The 25,391-nt window shown below is 45.2% G+C and overlaps 1 protein-coding gene across 1 annotated transcript; it reads right to left on the reverse strand.

The window, feature by feature from the left end:
* Positions 1-2,743: 2,743 nt before the first annotated feature.
* snx18a (sorting nexin 18a) lies at positions 2,744-25,391 on the reverse strand. Its single transcript, XM_036936516.1, has 3 exons — positions 23,985-25,391; positions 23,103-23,572; positions 2,744-6,291 (listed from the first exon to the last, which is right to left on the reverse strand). Exons 1-3 carry the CDS (start codon positions 25,019-25,021, stop codon positions 6,038-6,040), a joined length of 1,761 nt encoding a protein of 586 aa, XP_036792411.1. The 5' UTR covers positions 25,022-25,391; the 3' UTR covers positions 2,744-6,037.

The raw sequence follows: 25,391 nt of genomic DNA on the forward strand, positions 1-25,391 counted from the left end.
GAGGAGCTTGTACTCAGCAGATTCCTCATGGAAACAGGCTCTGGTCTGTTTTCAATTACTGCCTGTCTGTTGAGCCTCTGCTGCTCTTTGATGGGCCGCTAGCCTCACAGAGGTTACCCTGGACAGATCTAGGAACATTCTGGGAGCTATCACTACCCTCAATCCAGGGACCCTGGACACAGAATTGGCAGATCTAGGAACCCAGGGTTGTATTCATTAAGGCACACCATAGCAAAACCTTTTGCAACAACAACAAAAGTTTAGCCATTCCTTCAGACACTGGGTTCATGTTACAATCCAAACGGAAGGCCACAGTATCAGTATAGACCCTTCTTTGACCTTATTCTGTTTTAATGGAAATTACACGTCAACATTTAACTACATCAACATGTTGAGTCAACCCGGAGCATTCCGTCAAGAACTGAACCCATTTGCTGTCCAGTCTTGACAATAGCAAACAGCCCTCTGAGCCAACATTTAACTACATCAACATGTTGAGTCAACCCGGAGCATTCCGTCAAGAACTGAACCCATTTGCTGTCCAGTCTTGACAATAGCAAACAGCCCTCTGAGCCAACATTTAACTACATCAACATGTTGAGTCAACCCGGAGCATTCCGTCAAGAACTGAACCCATGGTCACCTTTGCTGTCCAGTCTTGACAATAGCAAACAGCCCTCTGAGCCAACATTTAACTACATCAACATGTTGAGTCAACCCGGAGCATTCCGTCAAGAACTGAACACATGGTCACCTTTGCTGTCCAGTCTTGACAATAGCAAACAGCCCTCTGAGCCAACATTTAACTACATCAACATGTTGAGTCAACCCGGAGCATTCCGTCAAGAACTGAACCCATGGTCACCTTTGCTGTCCAGTCTTGACAATAGCAAACAGCCCTCAGAGCCAACATTTAACTACATCAACATGTTGAGTCAACCCGGAGCATTCCGTCAAGAACTGAACCCATGGTCACCTTTGCTGTCCAGTCTTGACAATAGCAAACAGCCCTCAGAACCAACATTTAACTACATCAACATGTTGAGTCAACCCGGAGCATTCCGTCAAGAACTGAACCCATGGTCACCTTTGCTGTCCAGTCTTGACAATAGCAAACAGCCCTCAGAACCAGACTAAGCTCTGATTACAGCAGTTTACTTTGTGTTTTTGTGGAACAGGCATCTGGAAACAATTTTCATAGGACAGTAAAGTATTTAATTTACAGGAGGTCAACAAGAAGGCAGGGGGAAGTCTTGTCTGTCTGACAGTGTTGAACACATTAACAGAGCCCTACCACTAACCCAGCTAGGTCAACGAGAAGGCAGGGGGAAGTCTTGTCTGTCTGACAGTGTTGGACACATTAACAGAGCCCTACCACTAACCCAGCTAGGTCAACGAGAAGGCAGGGGGAAGTCTTGTCTGACAGTGTTGAACACATTAACAGAGCCCTACCACTAACCCAGCTAGGTCAACGAGAAGGCAGGGGGAAGTCTTGTCTGACAGTGTTGAACACATTAACAGAGCCCTACCACTAACCCAGCTAGGTCAACGAGAAGGCAGGGGGAAGTCTTGTCTGATAGTGTTGAACACATTAACAGAGCCCTACCACTAACCCAGCTAGGTCAACGAGAAGGCAGGGGGAAGTCTTGTCTGACAGTGTTGGACACATTAACAGAGCCCTACCACTAACCCAGCTAGGTCAACGAGAAGGCAGGGGAAGTCTTGTCTGTCTGACAGTGTTGAACACATTAACAGAGCCCTACCACTAACCCAGCTAGGTCAACGAGAAGGCAGGGTGAAGTCTTGTCTGACAGTGTTGGACACATTAACAGAGCCCTACCACTAACCCAGCTAGGTCAACGAGAAGGCAGGGGAAGTCTTGTCTGTCTGACAGTGTTGAACACATTAACAGAGCCCTACCACTAACCCAGCTAGGTCAACGAGAAGGCAGGGGGAAGTCTTGTCTGACAGTGTTGAACACATTAACAGAGCCCTACCACTAACCCAGCTAGTGTCCAGAAGAGCTGAAAGGACTGTCTCAGATCCTGCTGCCATCACCCACCACCACCACATCCTTCACACATGGATTCTCCTCCAACCCAAACAAAACACACTTCCTTCCTTTCTCCAAATATCTATCTATCTATCTATCTTTCTTTCTCCATTCCAAGACAAGGCTGAGATTTATTTTTTTCCACAGCAAATTTTGTCCGTGACAAAACTTTTTTTTCTCTCCCCAGTACAGACTCAGGGATTAATAGGATTTCTCGGGGATAACGGATGTTCAATCAAACAACATACTCATTTAAGAGTATCACTCAAATCTTCCGTCATTTAAGGGAAATTATTTAATGATAAAAGTGATAACAACACATTCAGTGAAAAGCTGTTGAACTTGGCTGCTTGGAGGATGTACCTTGTCATCTTCTCTGGCACAGGACATGTGTATCTGATGGCTAGCCTGATCCTGATCCTGAGCCTGTTCCTGAGCCTGTTCCCGAGCCTGATCCCGAGCCTGATCCCGAGCCTGATCCCGAGCCTGATCCTGAGCCTGATCCAGGAGCCTGATCCTGATCCTGACGGCAGGTCTGTCATCAGATCAGTGTAGCCTACGTCGGACTAGTTAGATTACGTGTGAAGAAGCAGGGAGAAATGAACCCTTTTGGACCAGACAAGACCCCTGGGAGTCCCTGAGCAGAAACATCACAATGTGACAGCAGACATGTACAAATGAGATACGTGGAGGAGTTTATGTAGTTTATTTAGTCTCTGACTCGACACGAAAACTGGCACATAAGTTGAAATAACAGGAGAGTCAGGCTGGCTGAGGTGTCCAGATCTGTACTAGGATCAGTAGACAATTAATAACAGGAGAGGAAGGATGTCTACCCATCAACCAGTCTGACTGACAGACTAACATCCATCAACCTTAAAAAAAAATTAAAGTTAAAAAGATTAACATTGTGCAAGAATAATATTTAGAGTCATTTTTTTCCAAATAACTTTGTGATTTCAGGGAGGGCTAAAATGTCCAGTTTAGTTTCAGTCTGAGCCGACTGTCCAGTCCATTTCAGTCTGTGTTAATCCATTTAAGTCTGAGCCGACTGTCCAGTCCATTTCAGTCTGTGTTAATCCATTTCAGTCCGAGCCGACTGTCCAGTCCATTTCAGTCTGTGTTAATCCATTTCAGTCCGAGCCGACTGTCCAGTCCATTTCAGTCTGAGCCGACTGTCCAGTCCATTTCAGTCTGTGTTAATCCATTTCAGTCTGAGCCGACTGTCCAGTCCATTTCAGTCTGTGTTAATCCATTTCAGTCCGAGCCGACTGTCCAGTCCATTTCAGTCTGTGTTAATCCATTTCAGTCCGAGCCGACTGTCCAGTCCATTTCAGTCTGAGCCGACTGTCCAGTCCATTTCAGTCTGAGACATGTTCCTTTGCGCTCCAAGGCTCTGAACCTTTAAGCAGGCAGAGTTCATGGTCCCATGATATCCACTGAATGGGAATCCAAGCCTGCAGTAAGAACAGAACAGGTTATCCCACCGAGCGCAGGTGTCGCTTTCTTCCTCTCTGTGTAAATCAGCCTTGTCCCAGTCAGAATGATCCAGTCACGTGCTCTACATTGACGCCCCTGAATCAGACGTCAGTCTCTGAAGGGAGAATCATTGAGGTCAGCACTCCAAGCAGTCCAGACGGACTCTGCTCCCCATCAGCTGGGCACTTCTCTCCACTCCAACAAAACACAAGTCCAAAAGCATCGCGTGGTCCTTGATAACCTTTCTATAATATTTGCAATAAACAAGCATCTTAAAAACTAAATATGAGAATATATTTATATTACATAAACCTTTATAGAAGTTATTTAAAAAAAATTAAAATAATGTATCATCAGAGAGAGACAATCCAAAAAAAGAAGGCACAAGTCCGGTTGTCTGGTCTGCTAGGAGTCTGTGTGAGATGGGACTTCCCAAATGGAACACTATTCCCCTATATAGCGCACTACGCATAGGGGCTCTGGCCAAAAGTAGTGCACTATATACTAGGAAGTATGAAGACATTTGGGACACACACTATGAGGAGCTCAAGTGTTATGGCAGAAGGCAGCATTATAACGGTTTGAAGCCACTAAACAGCATTGCTTTAAGGTAGAGACTCCCCCCTCTGAACACTGTCCCTTTATGGGACTCCTTCTTACTAACCAGTCACGTTGTTTAAAACAGGTTTAGTGGACATAGTGTGATCTACAAGGTTAAGATACCTCCCCGTGTAGCTACAAGCAGCTGTAGGGAATAACAAGTTTACAGGAGAGGGTATTTTGATCGTCCCCCTCTGTCTTAAGTCACGATTAAGATAATAATTAATCAATAATTAAGATAATAATTCATCAATAATTAAGATAATAAGCATATCCACCCACTCGCTGGACTACGACACCTACCAAACCAAATCGCGACGAGGATAGCCCTCGTTAAATCAACACTTACAACCAACCGAGGTTTGCCTCGTTGTCGATCAAAAACAGAAGCTTTATAGAAGCTTTAACGACCTTCTGCATCCTCACGTCTGAGTGGCTCACCTCCTAAACCGCCTCAGTGTTTTCTCTACATAGAAAAGCATTGGGCTGTCCGCTGCCTCAGTGTTTTCTCTACATAGGAAAGCATTGGGCTGTTTGCTGCCTCAGTGTTTTCTCTACATAGGAAAGCATTGGGCTGTCCGCTGCCTCAGTGTTTTCTCTACATAGAAAAGCATTGGGCTGTTCGCTGCCTCAGTGTTTTCTCTACATAGGAAAGCATTGGGCTGTTCGCTGCCTCAGTGTTTTCTCTACATAGAAAAGCATTGGGCTGTCCGCTGCCTCAGTGTTTTCTCTACATAGAAAAGCATTGGGCTGTCTGCTGCCTCAGTGTTTTCTCTACATAGAAAAGCATTGGGCTGTCTGCTGCCTCAGTGTTTTCTCTACATAGAAAAGCATTGGGCTGTGCGCTGCCTCAGTGTTTTCTCTACATAGAAAAGCATTGGGCTGTGCGCTGCCTCAGTGTTTTCTCTACATAGAAAAGCATTGGGCTGTCCGCTGCCTCAGTGTTTTCTCTACATAGAAAAGCATTGGGCTGTGCGCTGCCTCAGTGTTTTCTCTACATAGAAAAGCATTGGGCTGTGCGCTGCCTCAGTGTTGTTTTCGGACCGTCTATGGCCAAACAGTAAAATAAAAAAAAATATGGAAAAACATTTTTCAGTGTAAACTTAAAAACGACTAAAACAAGATATAAAGTATGTAGAAAAACTAATATATATATATATTTCTTAAATAACAGCCTCTGTAAAAAGTAACAATCACCATTACAAAAGCCAGACTGTCAGGGAGAATCTAAAATAAAAAAAATGATGCATTCAGGAATATTTGTCATGGCATGGGGCCCCCATTCATTTCATTAGAATGTTTGAGCCACTCAGACAGCATAAACCACATGGCAAAATGTGTAGAATTATAGGATATAAGCTTTAAAAAACTGCAAATGTTCTCATAGCCACATGGCAAAATGTGTAGAATTGCAGGAGATTAGCTTTAAAACAGATACATTTTGTCACGCCCATGGCCACGCCCACCACCCAAGCCCCATTTTGATCCAGGAAAAACAACACTGCATTAAAACCCATTTAAACAAAACCAGTCAACTCAAGCCCCTTCAAAACAGTAGCCACCATACATGGAATCAACATCCAGCCTTCAGGGGACTATCCAGCCTTCAGGGGACTATTCAGCCTTCAGGGGACTATTCAGCCTTCAGGGAACTATCCAGCCTTCAGGGAACTATCCAGGTCGGTCAGTGTTGTCTGTGTCTTCTCACAGTGGATTGTATTGCTGTTTGGCAGTTGAAGGTAATGTCCACCTGGGGCTAAAATGATTGGCCGACTGAGGGAGGTCAAGGGTCATTTCTGGACCAATCGGGGAAGGGGGGGTCGGATATGAGATCTCGACCAATCAGAACGTGGTCAATCGGATTTAGACCAGATCAGGGGTGTCTATTAGTCTCCCCCCTCTACTCTAAGCATTGTCATACTTCTGCAGGGCCTCCTCCAGCTTTCCGGTGATCTTCTGGAAGAAGCCAATCTGCTCGGTTAGATACTGCTGCATCTGGGCCTTGAAATCCCTCACCCGGACCTGATGGAAGTGCTGGATCTCTGCCAGCGTGGCGAAGGAGATGATGTTACAGCGCTCGTTGACGCCGTCCGCCTGGGGAGCGTCCATCTTGCCTTCCTCAACGTGCTTCTGGGACTCCTTCACCTTGGTAAGTGCTCCTGGAGAGAGAGGAGAGAGGAGAGGGTCAGTACTCCAGGAGAGGGTCAGTGGTCCAGGAGAGAGAGGAGAGGGTCAGTGGTCCAGGAGAGAGAGGAGAGGGTCAGTGGTCCAGGAGAGAGAGGAGAGGGTCAGTGGTCCAGGAGAGAGCGGAGAGGGTCAGTCCTCTAGGAGAGAGAGGAGAGGGTCAGTCCTCCAGGAGAGAGAGGAGAGGGTCAGTCCTCCAGGAGAGAGAGGAGAGGGTCAGTGGTCCTGGAGAGAGAGGAGAGGGTCAGTGGTCCTGGAGAGAGAGGAGAGGGTCAGTGGTCCAGGAGAAAGAGGAGAGGGTCAGTGGTCCAGGAGAGAGAGGAGAGGGTCAGTGGTCCAGGAGAGAGAGGAGAGGGTCAGTGGTCCAGGAGAGAGAGGAGAGGGTCAGTGGTCCAGGAGAGAGAGGAGAAGGTCAGTGGTCCAGGAGAGAGTCAGTGGTCCAGGAGAGAGAGGAGAGGGTCAGTGGTCCAGGAGAGAGAGGAGAGGGTCAGTGGTCCAGGAGAGAGAGGAGAGGAAACAACAGAATATAGGGTTAAGTCTCAATTGACAGCAAGTTCACATATGTGCATAGCGTGGGGAAAATAGTCTGAGTTGCCATTTTTATCGACTTCATTAAAAAGGCATAGTTAACCCAAATTACAACATGACAATGGTTTCCTCACCCTTTACGTTGTCTTTGGACAAGGTGTGACAGAAATACATGCTTTGGTTTAGTTTCCCTAACACTGTGCCAACATGCTAACATTTTAGCATTTTGTGGCACAAATAGACTTTTTCCACACATGTTCAAAACGCCTATAAGCAACTGTGTTGAGCTTCACAATGAATTTGAGATATTTTCCGTTAATTTGGACATGTGAAAAAAAATAAAAACCGCTAATATTGGTCTCATAACTTAAATGATAAGTGTGCTACAAATGCTAAAACCTTAGCATGTGGAAACAGTAACAGGGAAACAAAACCATTAGCATGTGGAAACAGTCCAGGGAAACAAAACCATTAGCCTGTGGAAACAGTCCAGGGAAACAAAACCATTAGCATGTGGAAACAGTCCAGGGAAACAAAACCATTAGCATGTGGAAACAGTCCAGGGAAACAAAACCATTAGCATGTGGAAACAGTACCAGGGAAACAAATCCATTAGCATGTGGAAACAGTCCAGGGAAACAAAACCATTAGCATGTGGAAACAGTACCAGGGAAACAAAACCATTAGCATGTGGAAACAGTCCAGGGAAACAAAACCATTAGCATGTGGAAACAGTACCAGGGAAACAAAACCATTAGCATGTGGAAACAGTCCAGGGAAACAAAACCATTAGCATGTGGAAACAGTACCAGGGAAACAAAACCATTAGCATGTGGAAACAGTCCAGGGAAACAAAACCATTAGCATGTGGAAACAGTCCAGGGAAACAAAACCATTAGCATGTGGAAACAGTCCAGGGAAACAAACCCATTAGCATGTGGAAACAGTACCAGGGAAACAAAACCATTAGCATGTGGAAACAGTACCAGGGAAACAAAACCACAGCATGGACTGCCGTCATAACTTGTCCGGCTGACAGGGTAAAGAATCCAACGTGTAATTTTGTAATTTGGGTGAACTCTCCCTTTAGAGGAAGAGGGGCTGGGTTCTAAAGTCAACATCACAACAACATTACTTTACCATTACACAGACATAACATTATATTACATAGCCTAACACATAAAGAGACTTCCATTAAAACCTCTCATAACAGATCATTATAGATCTACAACGGGCTCGATGACACCGAGGGCTCAACCCCAAAATAGTCTTCCTGGCATGAACAACCGGTTCCCATCGGCCTGAGATCTGACTAGGCCCGAGTCTGTGGGCATTATTATTGGCTATGATAATGGGTCTGAAAGGGGGAAGTAAAAGCTAAAAATACTCATGTATTACCGCACAGGCCTGGTCTATAGCCATGGAGGGGATTTAAAGAATTACAACACAGCATGGCTTTTCAAACAATGAATACAGTCCAGGGCAATGATAGAGTTCTGGGGCACTGACAGAGTTTCCGGGGCACTGACAGAGTTTCCGGGGCACTGACAGAGTTTCCGGGGCACTGACAGAGTTCCGGGGCACTGACAGAGTTCCCGGGGCACTGACAGAGTTCCCGGGGCACTGACAGAGTTCCGGGGCACTGACAGAGTTCCGGGGCACTGACAGAGTTCCCGGGGCACTGACAGAGTTCCCGGGGCACTGACAGAGTTCCCGGGGCACTGACAGAGTTCCCGGGGCACTGACAGAGTTCCCGGGGCACTGACAGAGTTCCCGGGGCACTGACAGAGTTCCCGGGGCACTGACAGAGTTCCGGGGCACTGACAGAGTTCCCGGGGCACTGACAGAGTTCCGGGGCACTGACAGAGTTCCCGGGGCACTGACAGAGTTCCCGGGGCACTGACAGAGTTCCCGGGGCACTGACAGAGTTCCGGGGCACTGACAGAGTTCCCGGGGCACTGACAGAGTTCCCGGGGCACTGACAGAGTTCCGGGGCACTGACAGAGTTCCGGGGCACTGACAGAGTTCCGGGGCACTGACAGAGTTCCGGGGCACTGACAGAGTTCCCGGGGCACTGACAGAGTTCCCGGGGCACTGACAGAGTTCCCGGGGCACTGACAGAGTTCCCGGGGCACTGACAGAGTTCCCGGGGCACTGACAGAGTTCCGGGGCACTGACAGAGTTCCGGGGCACTGACAGAAGCCAACAGAAGGGGAATTCATTTGTTTGTCTTTTTGTCAATTTAGGATACTCTTAATGTACATGCAAAAGCAATGCTATTTCATTAACCTAAACAAACAATATTGTGAATATTAAGTTATATTCAACAAATATGGCAGGCTAAACAAGACCTTACTGAACCTCCCTTTTAGAAAGGAGGCACAGGTTTTGGTTCTCACCATCACACTACTTCACCCCTTTCGTTGCCAAGTTGTATGCCTAAACAATGTGTGACCCAGCTGACCAGACAGCTGCATCCCACTTAGTTTCTGCTTGACTGAAGCGTGCACAAATAATTAGCACAGAATCAGAAACTCCCTCTCCCTAACCACCCTCTCCCTCGCTCCCTAACCCAACTCTCCCTCCCCTCACCCTACTCACTCTCTCTCCCCCTAACCCTACTCTCCCCCTCACCCTACTCGCTCCCTAACCCTACTCTCTCCCCCTCACCCTACTCGCTCCCTAACCCTACTCTCTCCCCCTCACCCTACTCGCTCCCTAACCCTACTCTCTCCCCATAACCCTACTCTCTCTCTCCCCCTAACCCACTCTCTCTAACCCTACTCTCTCTAACCCTACTCTCTCTCTAACCCTACTCCCTCTCTAACCCTACTCCCTCTCTAACCCTACTCCCTCTCTAACCCTACTCCCTCTCTAACCCTACTCCCTCTCTAACCCTACTCTCCCTAACCCACTCTCTCTCTAACCCCTCTCCCCCTAACCCACTCTCTCTCTAACCCTACTCTCTCTCTAATCCCTCTCTCTCTAACCCTACTCTCTCTCTCCCTCCCTCACCCTACTCTCTCTCTCTCCCCCTAACCCACTCTCTCTCTAACCCTACTCTCTCTCTAATCCCTACTCTCTCTAACCCTACTCTCTCTAATCCCTCTCTCTAACCCTACTCTCTCTAACCCTACTCTCTCTCTCTAACCCGACTCTCTCTCTCTAACCCTACTCTCTCTCTAACCCTACTCTCTCTCTATAACCCTACTCTCTCTCTATAACCCTACTCTCTCTAACCCTACTCTCTCTCTAATCCCTCTCTCTCTCTCTCTCTCCCTCCCTCCCTCACCCTACTCTCTCTCTCTCCCCCTAACCCACTCTCTCTCTAACCCTACTCTCTCTAATCCCTCTCTCTAACCCTACTCTCTCTCTCTAACCCTACTCTCTCTCTCTAACCCTACTCTCTCTCTCTAACCCTACTCTCTCTCTCTAACCCTACTCTCTCTCTCTAACCCTACTCTCTCTCTCTAACCCTACTCTCTCTCTCTAACCCTACTCTCTCTCTCTAACCCTACTCTCTCTCTCTAACCCTACTCTCTCTCTCTAACCCTACTCTCTCTCTCTAACCCTACTCTCTCTCTCTAACCCTACTCTCTCTCTCTGACCCTACTCTCTCTCTGACCCTACTCTCTCTCTCTGACCCTACTCTCTCTCTAACCCTACTCTCTCTCTAACCCTACTCTCTCTCTCCCTCCCCCTAACCTTACTCTCTCTCTTATCCCCCTCTCTCACGCCCTACTCTCTCTCTCCCCCTAACCCTACTCTCTCCCCCTATTCTCTCTTCCTAACCCTACTCTCTCTTCCTAACCCTACTCTCTCTCTCTCTTTTCCTAACCCTACGCTCTCTCTTCCTAACCCTACTCTCTCTCTCTCTCCCTCTTCCTAACCCTACTCTCTCTCTCTCTCCCTCTTCCTAACCCTACTCTCTCTCCCTCTTCCTAACCCTACTCTCTCTCTCTCTTCCTAACCCTACTCTCTCTCTCTCTTCCTAACCCTACTCTCTCTCTCTCTCTTCCTAACCCTACTCTCTCTCTCTCTCTTCCTAACCCTACTCTCTCTCTCTCTCTCTTCCTAACCCTACTCTCTCTCTCTCTTCCTAACCCTACTCTCTCTCTCTCTCTTCCTAACCCTACTCTCTCTCTCTCTTCCTAACCCTACTCTCTCTCTCTCTCTTCCTAACCCTACTCTCTCTCTCTCTTCCTAACCCTACTCTCTCTCTCTCTTCCTAACCCTACTCTCTCTCTCTCATCCTAACCCTACTCTCTCTCTCACATCCTAACCCTACTCTCTCTCTCTCATCCTAACCCTACTCTCTCTCTCTCATCCTAACCCTACTCTCTCTCTCTCATCCTAACCCTACTCTCTCTCTCATCCTAACCCTACTCTCTCTCTCTCATCCTAACCCTACTCTCTCTCTCTCATCCTAACCCTACTCTCTCTCTCTCATCCTAACCCTACTCTCTCTCTCTCATCCTAACCCTACTCTCTCTCTCTCATCCTAACCCTACTCTCTCTCTCTCATCCTAACCCTACTCTCTCTCTCTCATCCTAACCCTACTCTCTCTCTCTCATCCTAACCCTACTCTCTCTCTCTCATCCTAACCCTACTCTCTCTCTCTCATCCTAACCCTACTCTCTCTCATCCTAACCCTACTCTCTCTCATCCTAACCCTACTCTCTCTCATCCTAACCCTATCTCCCTCCTCTCCCTAACCCTACTCTCCTCATATTACCTGGGGTCTGACTCTGGTGTGAAACAAGCAAATGCAACAAGGGTCCGATGTTGTCTTTTGTAGGATGTGTTCAACATGTAGGACTAGTTAGACTAGGATTTCTGATAAAAACAGAGAATTATGGAAATTTGGGAACGTTTTTGAATATTCGCAACCCTACACAGGTCTGTTCTAAATCATTAAAGATAAACATGTTGTTGGTCTTTCAGGGGGAGGGAGTGAAACTATCCTCACCTTTCAGGCATGCAGCCAACCTTCCTGCATGATTCTGCCCCGGGATTTGGTGTCATTTAGTGAACTCAGTCACCATGAGTAATTGCCTCTGTCAAAATAAAAGAGCTGGGATTGGTCTGTCCCTGACAGGAAGACCTTTCATTGGCCAATCATCAAGAGAAAGTAAATACACTGACGTTGCACTCTGTTGTCTGCTCTCTCACATAGACCTCACAGGAAACAGGAAATGTCTGTTTTTGCAATAGAGGACTAATGGTCATTTCTCCATGTGTAAGAAACATATTTTTTTTATGTAACCTTTATTTAACTAGGCAAGTTAGTTTTAAAGAACAAATTCTTATTTACAATGACGGCCTACCCCAGCTAAACCCTCCCAATCACGGCCGGTTGTGATACAGCCTGGAATCGAACCAGGGTGTCTGTAGTAGTGCCTTAGACCGCTGCGCCCTAATGATTATACATTGGTTTGGCGTTTGTGTAAAGTTTAACAACCCTGCAGGAAATAGTTACCTTCTCCTAGGAAATACATCTATTCAAGTCCACTCTATTCAGACCTGACACAGATCATCATCATTCATTATAAATCTATTCTACTCCATTCCAGAGTCCACAAGAAAATGGGAGATGTCTGTTTCTGCAATAGAAGTGAAATGGTCCCTTCTCAATGCCGTGTGCAACAAAAGCCAACATCTATCATTTAAAGAGAAAACTGACAGCGTTTAAAACTACTTTTACAGATATGAAACAAAAATCAGGCAAGGATATCGATATGCTTCAAAACCAACTTTATCAAGAGGTTTGGAGAAAAAAAAGGGTTCTATGTGACTCGTTCCATGACATAGTAAGGAATTGTTGGCAGAATAGGATGCAGTTCAATGCATTATTTAATTTAATAAATTCACCAATACATTTCTTGGTAGTCCAACAATAATATTGCTATATCAGGTTGTAAATCACAGCTGGTCTGGTACACTGTTTTCTGCCTCCAGCCAATCGGACGCAATGTTTTGGTTTAAATGACTGTAAACTAAGGCTGGGAATGTCAATACAATCTCACTAGCAAAGGGCAGTCATAACGTGGCCAAACACAAAGCCCGCGGGCAAAAAAAAAAAGGGACACACAAGTGAGTCATGTACTTTATGAAATGACAGCCTGATGCGCTTGCGTAGGTGAATTCAACTGACGCAAACGTTCGTGTGTCCGGTTTACAGCGCGCAGCTGATGTTCTGTTTGGATTCTTTACATACAATAGAAATAAGCGGAATCATTTTTATGTAATTAATTTCATTATTCTTTTGGACCAAATTTCATATACACAAATGTAAATTTACAAACAGAAAACCACATTTTCGTACCCTACAAAAATAAATTTAACTGTATTTTAAGACAGTTAAATGCTCTACTAACAAAAAAGCTGTTAGAACTGTAAGTATATGCCATGTCCCTTAAGGTCCTTGTGTAATTGTAATGTGATATTGTACCCCCCAGCCCCGCCCCCAGCCCCGCCCCCAGCCCCGCCCCTAGCTCGATTGTCTATTGTTTTGTAATCTATGTATGCTTGTGTTCCCTCATGTGATTTATGTATTGATTTGAAATTAATAATACAAATTTAAAAAATAATTTAAATAAAAAAGCGCGCAGCGGAGGGAAAGTGTACAGACACGTGCCACAGTCCTAGCTAGGCTACTAAAAATGTTGCAGTCTGGCTTTGGTTTTTAAAGCCCGGATAATATATCCTCAAAAAAAAACTAAACCATGCAGTGCAAAAAAAAGGAAAAACACGTTTTAAAAAGATTAAAATGGTTACAAAACAACCTATATTGTTGTTATTTGGAGTTAAACACTTTTGCATTATTATACACATCTGCGAGCATAGCAGCAAAGGCTGGACAAATATGATTTATCTGTTGTTTTAATATGTTAAATACTATCCTACAGTATATACATAAGTGGACATTATAAAAAAGGGCAATTTTTTTTCTCTAATAAAAACAATGGCCAGTTTGGGTAGCAGTTGTAAAAAGAATTGTAAAAACAAATAGGCCGTCTGGCCCACGATTTCGTTTTGGATTTTTTTTCAATACCGCCTATGCACCGTTTGCGTTTGACACCTCATGGCTAGCGTAGCTATTTATTTAGCAAGCTAAAAAAACACACAAAAAAACACATTAGTCTAACATTAACTAGCTAGCTAGTTGGGAGGATGTCATATCCTTTAGAGGCTGTAACGTAAACAAAATGTGGACAAAATCAAGGGGTCTGAATACTTTCTGAATGCACTGTACATATGGGGCAATTTAGCAATTAGGATTATATAGATATAGATAAATGCAAAAAAAATTATGGTGCGGGCCTTGTGCTAGAAACACTATAATTTGCAAATAAATAAATTTAAAATCCTACAATGTGATTTTCTGGATTTTTTTTTCTCATTTTGTCTGTCATAGTTGAAGTGTACCTATGATGACAATTACAGGCCTCTCTCATCTTTTTAAGTGGGAGAACTTGCACAATTGGTGGCTGACTAAATACTTTTTTGCCCCACTGTACATATATTATATATGCACGCCCAATTTTTCAGTTTTTGATTTGTTAAAAAAGTTTGAAATATCCAATAAATGGCGTTCCACTTCATGATTGTGTCCCACTTGTTGTTGATTCTTCACAAAAAAATACAGTTTTATATCTTTATGTTTGAAGCCTGAAATGTGGCAAAAGGTCGCAAAGTTCAAGGGGGCCGAATACTTTCGCAAGGCACTGTACATCCACAGGTACACCTCCAATTGACTTGAATGATGTCAATTAAACTATCAGAAGCTTCTAAAGCCATGAAATAATTTTCTGGAATTTTCCAAGCTGTTTAAAGGCACAGTCAAGTTAGTGTATGTAAACTTCTGACCCACTGGAATTGTGATACAGTGAATTATAAGTGAAATAATCTGTCTGTAAACAATTGTTGGAAAAATTACTTGTGTCATGCACAAAGTAGATGTCCTAACCGACTTGCCAAAACTACAGTTTGTTAACAAGAAATTAGTGGAGTGGTTGAAAAACGAATTTTATTGACTCCAATATATATATATATATATAACAGAAAGAAAAAAAATTTTGAAAAAAATTGCTCTAACAGTCAAAAAAATGTAAAATGCCCATCCCTATGTCTGAGTGATGAGCCGTAGGTTTGATGTTGGTTTGAGGTTGGTGTAAAATGTACAAGCTTATGAAAAACAATTTCCTGCTCAGAGGACAATAAATCTATTTTATTCTACAGTATTCTGTCCAGACATACCACAGACAGACTTGTGCATGAAGCGTGGAAAACATGCTGACATTCCCTAAAATAAGCCCCCCCCTCATCTTGGAAATATCTCTGCTCCACTGCTGAGGTTTAACCCAGATCCACAGAATCTCTAATGCGGAACAGATTAATACAGATACACAGACAAACGAGAGAGAGAGAGAGAGAGAGAGAGAGAGAGAGAGAAGTAGAAAACAGAGAGACGGGGAGAGAGAGAGAGAAGGAGAGAACAGAGAGAGAAAGAGGGAGAGAGAAGTGAGAGAGAGAGCGAAGGCGAGAACAGAGAGAAAGAGGGAGAGAGAAGTGAGAGAGAGAGAGCGAGAGAACAGGGAGAGCGAGACAAGGAGAGAACAGAGAGAAATAGGGAGAGAGAAGTGAGAGCGAGCAAGAGAAGAGGGAGAGCGAGAGAGACAGGAAGAGAGAGGATGTATTTTCTCCTACACTGAGAGAACGATAGACTTATCAGCAATTTATTTTACAAAATTGAAAACAAAAACATTTTGAAAACAAAACCAGAAAATCCAGTATCTTTGTGCCATATTAGTTGCAGAATATATAGCACCTGCCAGACCGTAGGGCCAGCCAGTGGAATGACCAAACACAGCATTATCATTGCTTCCTGTGTCTTTGTCACTATTTCATTATTGTCCTCGTTCATTTCTTACTGTAGTGTCCTGTTAATTGTTACTACTCAATGACTATTATTATTTTTCCTGTGCTGAACTCTACTCTGCTGACTTGCCTTGTTAAATGAAAGGTTAAATAAATACTACAATAAAAAATAAAAAAAACCCTGCTCTGCCGAACCCTGCTCTGCTCTGCCGGATACCGAACCCTGCTCTGCTCTGCCGGGACACCGAACCCTGCTCTGCTCTGCCGGGACACCGAACCCTGCTCTGCTCTGCCGGGACACCGAACCCTGCTCTGCTCTGCCGGATACCGAACCCTGCTCTGCCGGATACCGAACCCTGCTCTGCTCTGCCGGATACCGAACCCTGCTCTGCTCTGCCGGGACCGAACCCTGCTCTGCCGGATACCAAACCCTGCTCTGCTCTGCTCTGCCGGATACCGAACCCTGCTCTGCTCTGCCGGGTACCGAACCCTGCTCTGCTCTGCCGGATACCGAACCCTGCTCTGCTCTGCCGGATACCGAACCCTGCTCTGCTCTGCCGGATACCGAACCCTGCTCTGCTCTGCCGGGACACCGAACCCTGCTCTGCTCTGCTCTGCCGGATACCGAACCCTGCTCTGCTCTGCTCTGCCGGATACCGAACCCTGCTCTGCTCTGCCGGGTACCGAACCCTGCTCTGCTCTGCTCTGCCGGATACCGAACCCTGCTCTGCCGGATACCGAACCCTGCTCTGCTCTACCGGGACCGAACCCTGCTCTGCTCTGCCGGGACCGAACCCTGCTCTGCTCTGCCGAGACCGAACCCTGCTCTGCTCTGCCGGGACCGAACCCTGCTCTGCTCTGCCGGGACCGAACCCTGCTCTGCTCTGCCGGGACCGAACCCTGCTCTGCTCTGCCGGGACCGAACCCTGCTCTGCTCTGCCGGGACCGAACCCTGCTCTGCTCTGCCGGGACCGAACCCTGCTCTGCTCTGTCGGATACCGAACCCTGCTCTACCGGGAACGAACCCTGCTCTACCGGGAACGAACCCTGCTCTGCTCTGTCGGATACCGAACCCTGCTCTGCCGGATACCGAACCCTGCTCTGCGAACCCTGCTCTGCCGGGACCGAACCCTGCTCTGCCGAACTGTGATGTCCACACGTGTAAAATATAGACATGATGATTGGTACAGATTTGGTCTGGATCAACCACATGTGGTCTTGTTTTTGTGGCATTAGAATAATAACCCGTGTGTAGAACAATTCCCAAAACATGCTTTTGTAGAATATTAAAATGTTCCTACCTATTGAGACGACATCACCATGAACAGAACGACGTTCAGAATGATGCATTCCTCTACAGTACAGATCAAGGACCCATGATGTCAATGTTACCGTCCTTCTGTTACCGGGTGTTGAACCACTTCACTTACTGCAGTAAAATAACCCAAAAGAGAGTCAAGGTGTCATGTCATAGCTGACACCCCATTCTTATTGCAGACATCTTTGAATCGTAAAAGTGGACGAGATGTGAGTTTTTTTGAAAACGTGGTCACATAAATCAAATTTACTGTCATTCTGTTACCAAACTTTGCATCTATCTATCTATACACACACACACACACACACACACACACACACACACACACATCAGTTGAAGTCAGAAGATTACATTCACTCAGGTTGGAATTTTTCAACCACTGCACAAATTTCTTGTTAACAAACTATAGTTTTGGCAAGTCGGTTAGGACATCTCCTTTGTGCATGACAAGTAATTTTTCCAACAATTGTTTACAGACAGATTATTTAACTTATAATTCACTGTATCACAATTCCAGTGGGTCAGAAGTTTACATACACTAAGATGACTGTGCCTTTTAAACAGCTTGGAAAATTCCAGAAAATTATGTCATGTCTTTAGAAGCTTCTGATAGGCTAATTGACATCATTTGAGTCAGTTGGAGATGTACCTGTGGATGTATTTCAAGCCCTACCTTCAAACTCAGTGCCTCTTTGCTTGACATCATGGGAAAACCAAAGAAATCAGCCAATATTTTTTTTTGTAGACCTCCACAAGTCTGGTTAATCCTTGGAAGCAATTTCCAAATGCCTGAAGTCCCACGTTCATCTGTACAAACAGTACGCAAGTATAAACACCATGGGACCACGCAGCTGTCATACCACTCAGGATGGAGATGCGTTCTGTCTCCTAGAGATGAATGTGCTCTGGTGCGAAGAGTGCAAATCAATCCCAGAACATCAGCAAAGGACCTTGTGAAGATGCTGGAGGAAACAGGTACAAAAGTATCTATATCCACAGTAAAACGAGTCCTATATCGACAACCTGAAAGGCCTCTCGGCAAGGAAGAAGCCACTGCTCCAAAAACGCCATAAAAACGCCAGACTACGGTTTGCAACTGCACATGGGGACAAAGATCATACTTTTTGGAGAAATGTCCTCTGGTCTGATGAAACAAAAATAGAACTGTTTGACCATAATGTACACCGTTATGTTTGGAGGAAAAAGGGGGAGGCTTGCAAGCCGAAGATCACCATCCCAACCGTGAAGCACGGTGGTGGCAGCATCATGTTATGGGGGTGCTTTGCTGCAGGAGGGACTGGTGCACTTCACAAAATAGATGGCTACATGAAGCAGGAAAATTATGTTGCATATATTAAAGCAACATCTCAAGACAAGTTACACCTTGGTTGCAAATGGGTCTTCCAAATGGACAATGACCCCAAGCATACTCCAAAGTTGTGGCAAAATGGCTTCAGGACAACAAAGTCAAGGTATTGGAGTGGCCATCACCTGACCTCACTCCTATAGAACATTTGTGGGAAGAACTGAAAAAGCGTGTGGTAGCAAGAAGGCCAAGAAACCTGACTCAGTTACACCAGCTCTGTCAAGAGGAATGGGCCAAAATGTACCTAACTTATTGTGGGAAGCCTGTGGAAGGCTCCCCGAAACATTTGACCCTGTCACGATCGTCGTATAGAGTAGACCAAAGCGCAGCGTGGTGTGAATGCATACTTTAATGATTGACGAAAAACACGAAGTTCATTAAACAAACAAAACAAACTAACAAGACGAACGTGACCGAAACTCTGTGCAAACATATAACATAGACAATAACCCACCAACCACAATACAAAACAGGCTACCTAAAGATGGTTCCCCCAATCAGAGACAACGACAAACACCTGCCACTGATTGAGAACCATATCAGGCCAAAACACATAGAAACAGACTAACTAGACATGCAACATAGAATGCCCACTCATATCACACCCTGAACAAACAAAACATAAAAACAAACAACGCAAATAATGGACAGAGTGTGACAGACCCAAGTTGAACAATGTAAAGGCAATGCTACCAAATACTATTTGAGTGTATGTAAACTTCTGTCCCACTGGGAATGTGATAAACAAAATAAAAGCTGAAATAAACAATTCTCTCTACTATTATTCTGACATTTCACATTCTTAAAATAAAGTGGTGGTCCTAACTGGCCTAAGACAGGGAATTTGGTATTAGGATTAAATGTCAGGAATTGTGAAAAACGGAGTTTAAATGTATTTGGCAAAGGTGTATGTAAACTTCCAACTTCAACTGTATATATATACATATATACACACACACACACACGTATATATATATATATATATATATATATATATATATACACAATATATATATATATATACAGTGCCTTGCGAAAGTATTCGGCCCCCTTGAACTTTGCGACCTTTTGCCACATTTCAGGCTTCAAACATAAAGATATAAAACTGTATTTTTTTGTGAAGAATCAACAACAAGTGGGACACAATCATGAAGTGGAACGACATTTATTGGATATTTCAAACTTTTTTAACAAATCAAAAACTGAAAAATTGGCCGTGCAAAATTATTCAGCCCCTTTACTTTCAGTGCAGCAAACTCTCTCCAGAAGTTCAGTGAGGATCTCTGAATGATCCAATGTTGACCTAAATGACTAATGATGATAAATACAATCCACCTGTGTGTAATCAAGTCTCCGTATAAATGCACCTGCACTGTGATAGTCTCAGAGGTCCGTTAAAAGCGCGGAGAGCATCATGAAGAACAAGGAACACACCAGGCAGGTCCGAGATACTGTTGTGAAGAAGTTTAAAGCCGGATTTGGATACAAAAAGATTTCCCAAGCTTTAAACATCCCAAGGAGCACTGTGCAAGCGATAATATTGAAATGGAAGGAGTATCAGACCACTGCAAATCTACCAAGACCTGGCCGTCCCTCTAAACCTTCAGCTCATACAAGGAGAAGACTGATCAGAGATGCAGCCAAGAGGCCCATGATCACTCTGGATGAACTGCAGAGATCTACAGCTGAGGTGGGAGACTCTGTCCATAGGACAACAATCAGTCGTATATTGCACAAATCTGGCCTTTATGGAAGAGTGGCAAGAAGAAAACCATTTCTTAAAGATATCCATAAAAAGTGTTGTTTAAAGTTTGCCACAAGCCACCTGGGAGACACACCAAACATGTGGAAGAAGGTGCTCTGGTCAGATGAAACCAAAATTGAACTTTTTGGCAACAATGCAAAACGTTATGTTTGGCGTAAAAGCAACACAGCTCATCAGCCTGAACATACCATCCCCACTGTCAAACATGGTGGTGGCAGCATCATGGTTTGGGCCTGCTTTTCTTCAGCAGGGACAGGGAAGATGGTTAAAATTGATGGGAAGATGGATGGAGCCAAATACAGGACCATTCTGGAAGAACCTGATGGAGTCTGCAAAAGACCTGAGACTGGGACGGAGATTTGTCTTCCAACAAGACAATGATCCAAAACATAAAGCAAAATCTACAATGGAATGGTTCAAAAATAAACATATCCAGGTGTTAGAATGGCCAAGTCAAAGTCCAGACCTGAATCCAATCGAGAATCTGTGGAAAGAACTGAAAACTGCTGTTCACAAATGCTCTCCATCCAACCTCACTGAGCTCGAGCAGTTTTGCAAGGAGGAATGGGAAAAAATTTCAGTCTCTCGATGTGCAAAACTGATAGAGACATACCCCAAGCGACTTACAGCTGTAATCGCAGCAAAAGGTGGCGCTACAAAGTATTAACTTAAGGGGGCTGAATAATTTTGCACGCCCAATTTTTCAGTTTTTGATTTGTTAAAAAAAGTTTGAAATATCCAATAAATGTCGTTCCACTTCATGATTGAACGGCAAGATGCAGTAGATGGTATCGAGTACAGTATATACATATGAGATGAGTAATGTAGGGTATGTAAACAAAGTGGCATAGTTTAAAGTGGCTAGTGATACATGTATCACATAAAGATGCAGTAGATGATATAGAGTACAGTATCATCATTGACTTGAATGGGGACACCCATTCTCTTCCTTCTATTTCTACTGCAGCAAATGCAGGCTGAGCAAAGGAGAAAATGTGTCTTAAATAATGTTTTTATAAAAAAATATATATATATTTTGCTATTCAAATGGTTACCATGGTGACCGTGGTAATTTGGCTGGCCAATCAACCTTTCATCCAAAGTTCCATGACTATCACAGCCCTAGATACTACTGTAGGTCACGGGTGATAGACTGACTGGCTTTCCTGGCAAAACCCCTGTGGCAATTTCTGTTGTTTCCAGGCTTTATACATGGGTCATGCACCACAATGACTGCACACACACACACACACACGTGAAAACAACGCATCAGCTAAACCACAGGCTGCCTCCCATATGACTCAGCAGTCAAATGAAACCTGTGTATGCGTGTGTGTGTGTGTGTGTGTGTGTGTGTGTGTGTGTGTGTGGGTGCGTGTGTAAGGCAGGACGTGTGGTGTGAGTCAATACCCTCAACATAAACATTTCCCCATCACTCATGCAAAGCTGAAGTCCCCTCCTCTCAGTGATAATGGTGACGACTGCTGCAGAGCGGACGATACGGAGACTGCAGCCACCACGACAGGTGGAGAAAAATAAGGCTCTAATCGAGCCCATGTATATTGTTGTTGCTGTCTGACAGCCCATGAGGTTGCAACAAAGTCATTTGATCCCTGATAAACCAATCCATGATGAACCAATGTTTACACTTAGCTACACCCATTCAAATGTTAATCGCACACAGATTTACAATCAGCTGATTAGTGGAGTCTAGTAGAATGATGACATTAACTATTCTGTACATGGGATGATGTCAGGGTAGAATGAGGAGGACATTACCTATTCTGTAAGTGGATGATGTCAGGGTAGAATGAGGAGGACATTACCTATTCTGTAAGTGGATGATGTCAGGGTAGAATGAGGAGGACATTACCTATTCTGTAAGTGGATGATGTCAGGGTAGAATGAGGAGGACATTACCTATTCTGTACGTGGATGATGTCAGGGTAGTATGAGGAGGACATTACCTATTCTGTACGTGGATGATGTCAGGGTAGTATGAGGAGGACATTACCTATTCTGTACATGGGATGATGTCAGGGTAGTATGAGGAGGACATTACCTGTCTGTACGTGTATGATATCAGGGTAGTATGGTTTCTGTACGTGGATGATGTCAGGGTAGTATGGTTTCTGTACGTGGATGATGTCAGGCTAGTATGGTTTCTGTACGTGGATGATGTCAGGGTAGTATGGTTTCTGTACGTGGATGATGTCAAGGTAGTATGGTTTCTGTACGTGGATGATGTCAGGGTAGTATGGTTTCTGTACGTGGATGATGTCAGGGTAGTATGGTTTCTGTACGTGGATGATGTCAGGGTAGTATGGTTTCTGTACGTGGATGATGTCAGGGTAGTATGGTTTCTGTACGTGGATGATGTCAGGGTAGTATGGTTTCTGTACGTGGATGATGTCAGGGTAGTATGAGGACATTACCTTTCTGTACCGTGGATGATGTCAGGGTAGTATGGTTTCTGTACGTGGATGATGTCAGGGTAGTATGGTTTCTGTACGTGGATGATGTCAGGGTAGTATGGTTTCTGTACGTGGATGATGTCAGGGTAGTATGGTTTCTGTACGTGGATGATGTCAGGGTAGTATGGTTTCTGTACGTGGATGATGTCAGGGTAGTATGAGGACATTACCTTTCTGTACGTGGATGATGTCAGGGTAGTATGAGGAGGACATTACCTTTCTGTACGTGGATGATGTCAGGGTAGAATGGTTTCTGTACGTGGATGATGTCAGGGTAGTATGGTTTCTGTATGTGGATGATGTCAGGGTAGTATGAGGACATTACCTTTCTGTACGTGGATGATGTCAGGGTAGTATGAGGACATTACCTTTCTGTACGTGGATGATGTCAGGGTAGTATGAGGACATTACCTTTCTGTACGTGGATGATGTCAGGGTAGTATGGGGACATTACCTTTCTGTACGTGGATGATGTCAGGGTAGTTGGCCAGATGTCCCTGGTACAGCTGTAACAAATCCATTAACGGATCCACATCTTGTCTTGGCTGCTCTGCAAAGTAGTCTCCGATAGCATCGTATGCCTCTCCTGTATACGCTATGGCCTGGTTCAACCCTACTGAATACGCCTGCTGGTCCAGCTCAAACGCCTGCCCCAGGACTTTAAACGCCTGGCCCACTTTCTGGTACTCCTTCTTAAACCCCGTGATCTGTTTCCGGGCGAACTCGTTGGTGGTGGCGTTGACTTGGACCACGCTGTCGTCCATTTTCTTGGTGAAAGCTTTGAAGCCGTCAATCTTGGACTCGACCTCAACCAGGTCCAGGGGGGGTCCGGAGGGCGTGGAGATTGTGAGAAAGAAGTTAGCCCCCACCATCTCGTCCTTCTCCGCCTTCCTCTTCCCCTGCTTCCATGACTTCTCGTCTGTGCTGTGGAAAATAATTAAACCTTGGGTTTTCACAAAGCGTTTTAAATTTTGTTTTACAGAGCCAGTGAAGAACACGGTTGGCGTGGGCCAGATTCGTACCCATACCAACACAGGCCTAGCCTACATGTGTGATCTGAATGGCAAGCAGTTGCCACCAGACCATCCCTAGGCCACTACTGGCTGGAGCTTTTCAATGACCCAAAATACGCTTTACGCTAGCCTGAGTGCCAGTCTGTTTGTGCTATTATGACAACTCCATTGCTGTCTTCATCACGCCAAACACACCAATTCTATGAGGAGTTGGCAAGAGAGCAACAAAAAAAACAGACTGGCACTCAGGCTAGCTTTACAGAGCAAAGAAACACGCAGAGGAGAGGGGAGGAGAGAGAGAGATGGGGAGAGGAGAAGCCTACCTGTTGCAGGTGAGGAAGTGCTGAAAGACATCACATTTGGACAGGACCGGGTGGCTGGTCATGTGACTCATCCACCATATCAACCCTTTCCTCCTTTTAGAGATGAAGTCCTCCTCAAACCGCCCCGTGGCCTGTTTCTCTGGGATGTGGGGCACCGAGATGACAGGGAACTTCTCCACCAGCCGGCCGTAGAGCCAGTCAAAGTGTTTATACCTCCTGTTTACCTGGGTCTGTGTGTGGGTGGGCGTCAGCTTGTAGGCAATGTAACTCTTCATCCCTTTGAACTTGGTCTGCTTGGTGGGGTCGTCTATGGTACAGGCGAAGGGGTATGGGTTTTCCTGCCATTCTGGACCGTATTGTCCCGTTACAACACAGATCTTATCCCCGTCTTTCACAAACCCAGCTGCCTCACCTAACACGAACGCTTCCCCTCCTGATTTCACAAATGTTGAAAACCTATTGAGGTTTCTACTGACCGTAGCAGAGCTCTTGGCTTGTTGAACGTTGCTACCTTTAGACATCGATGTTGACATTCTGTATGTAGACGGTCCGTTGCCATCAAAGTCCCTTTGGTAATTGACCCCAACAACCCCGGGTTCGTCCGCCACTGTCGAGCTGTCATCCCAGTCATCATCCCAGTCTTCGTCGCTGCCCTGGCTGGCTTGATAAATGTGTTGCTGCTGTGCTGGGGCAGGCGGTGACAACGCTGTAAGCCCGGGCGATGTTACTGATGTTTTGGACAAGTTGTCAGTATGATTCTGGATGTTATAAGAGGAGGCATCCCCGAAACCTCCGGTTGGAATATTGGCGTATCGGGATCCAGATGTGCTGTTGTTAAACGTGGACGCGGTGTCGTTCTTCAGGATCTCAACGTAGGACGCGGGGAAGAGACCTCTCTCGCCTTTGCTGTTGGATCCTTCTAGCCAGCCTTCAATGTCCTGTTCGCTGTACAGAGTCACTATTTCATTTTCTTTCACTGATATCTCCCCGGGGTTTTCGGAATTGAATTCGTATAAAGCCCTCGCCTTGAGCGCCATAGTTCAACAACAACTAGAGCGCCTAACGCGCAACAAAATAACCAGCTAGAGCTACACAACAAACTCTCCCCCGGCGGACAAGCCTATCCAAACTACTAGAAGTCTGTGTATGAAGGTTGAGAAGGCACACTGCTTTGGGGAAAAACTCCTACCGAAATGTCCCTTCTTCAAGCGACTTACGTATTACAATCCAATTTGATTTTGTTACCGTTAAAATGTGCAATAAAATCCTGTTCTTTCGTCCAGGTTTACCCCGTTGGATGTGTAGCCTAGTTACTGTGTGTGTCTCTCTCCTCGCAGACTCCCTTCTCCGCGCAACAACCACACATAATCAGTCTGAATAATGGAGGGTGGAGCTAGGAGAACGATC

The sequence above is a fragment of the Oncorhynchus mykiss genome, chromosome 11, assembly GCF_013265735.2.
Source record: "Oncorhynchus mykiss isolate Arlee chromosome 11, USDA_OmykA_1.1, whole genome shotgun sequence".
Lineage (NCBI taxonomy): Eukaryota > Metazoa > Chordata > Actinopteri > Salmoniformes > Salmonidae > Oncorhynchus > Oncorhynchus mykiss.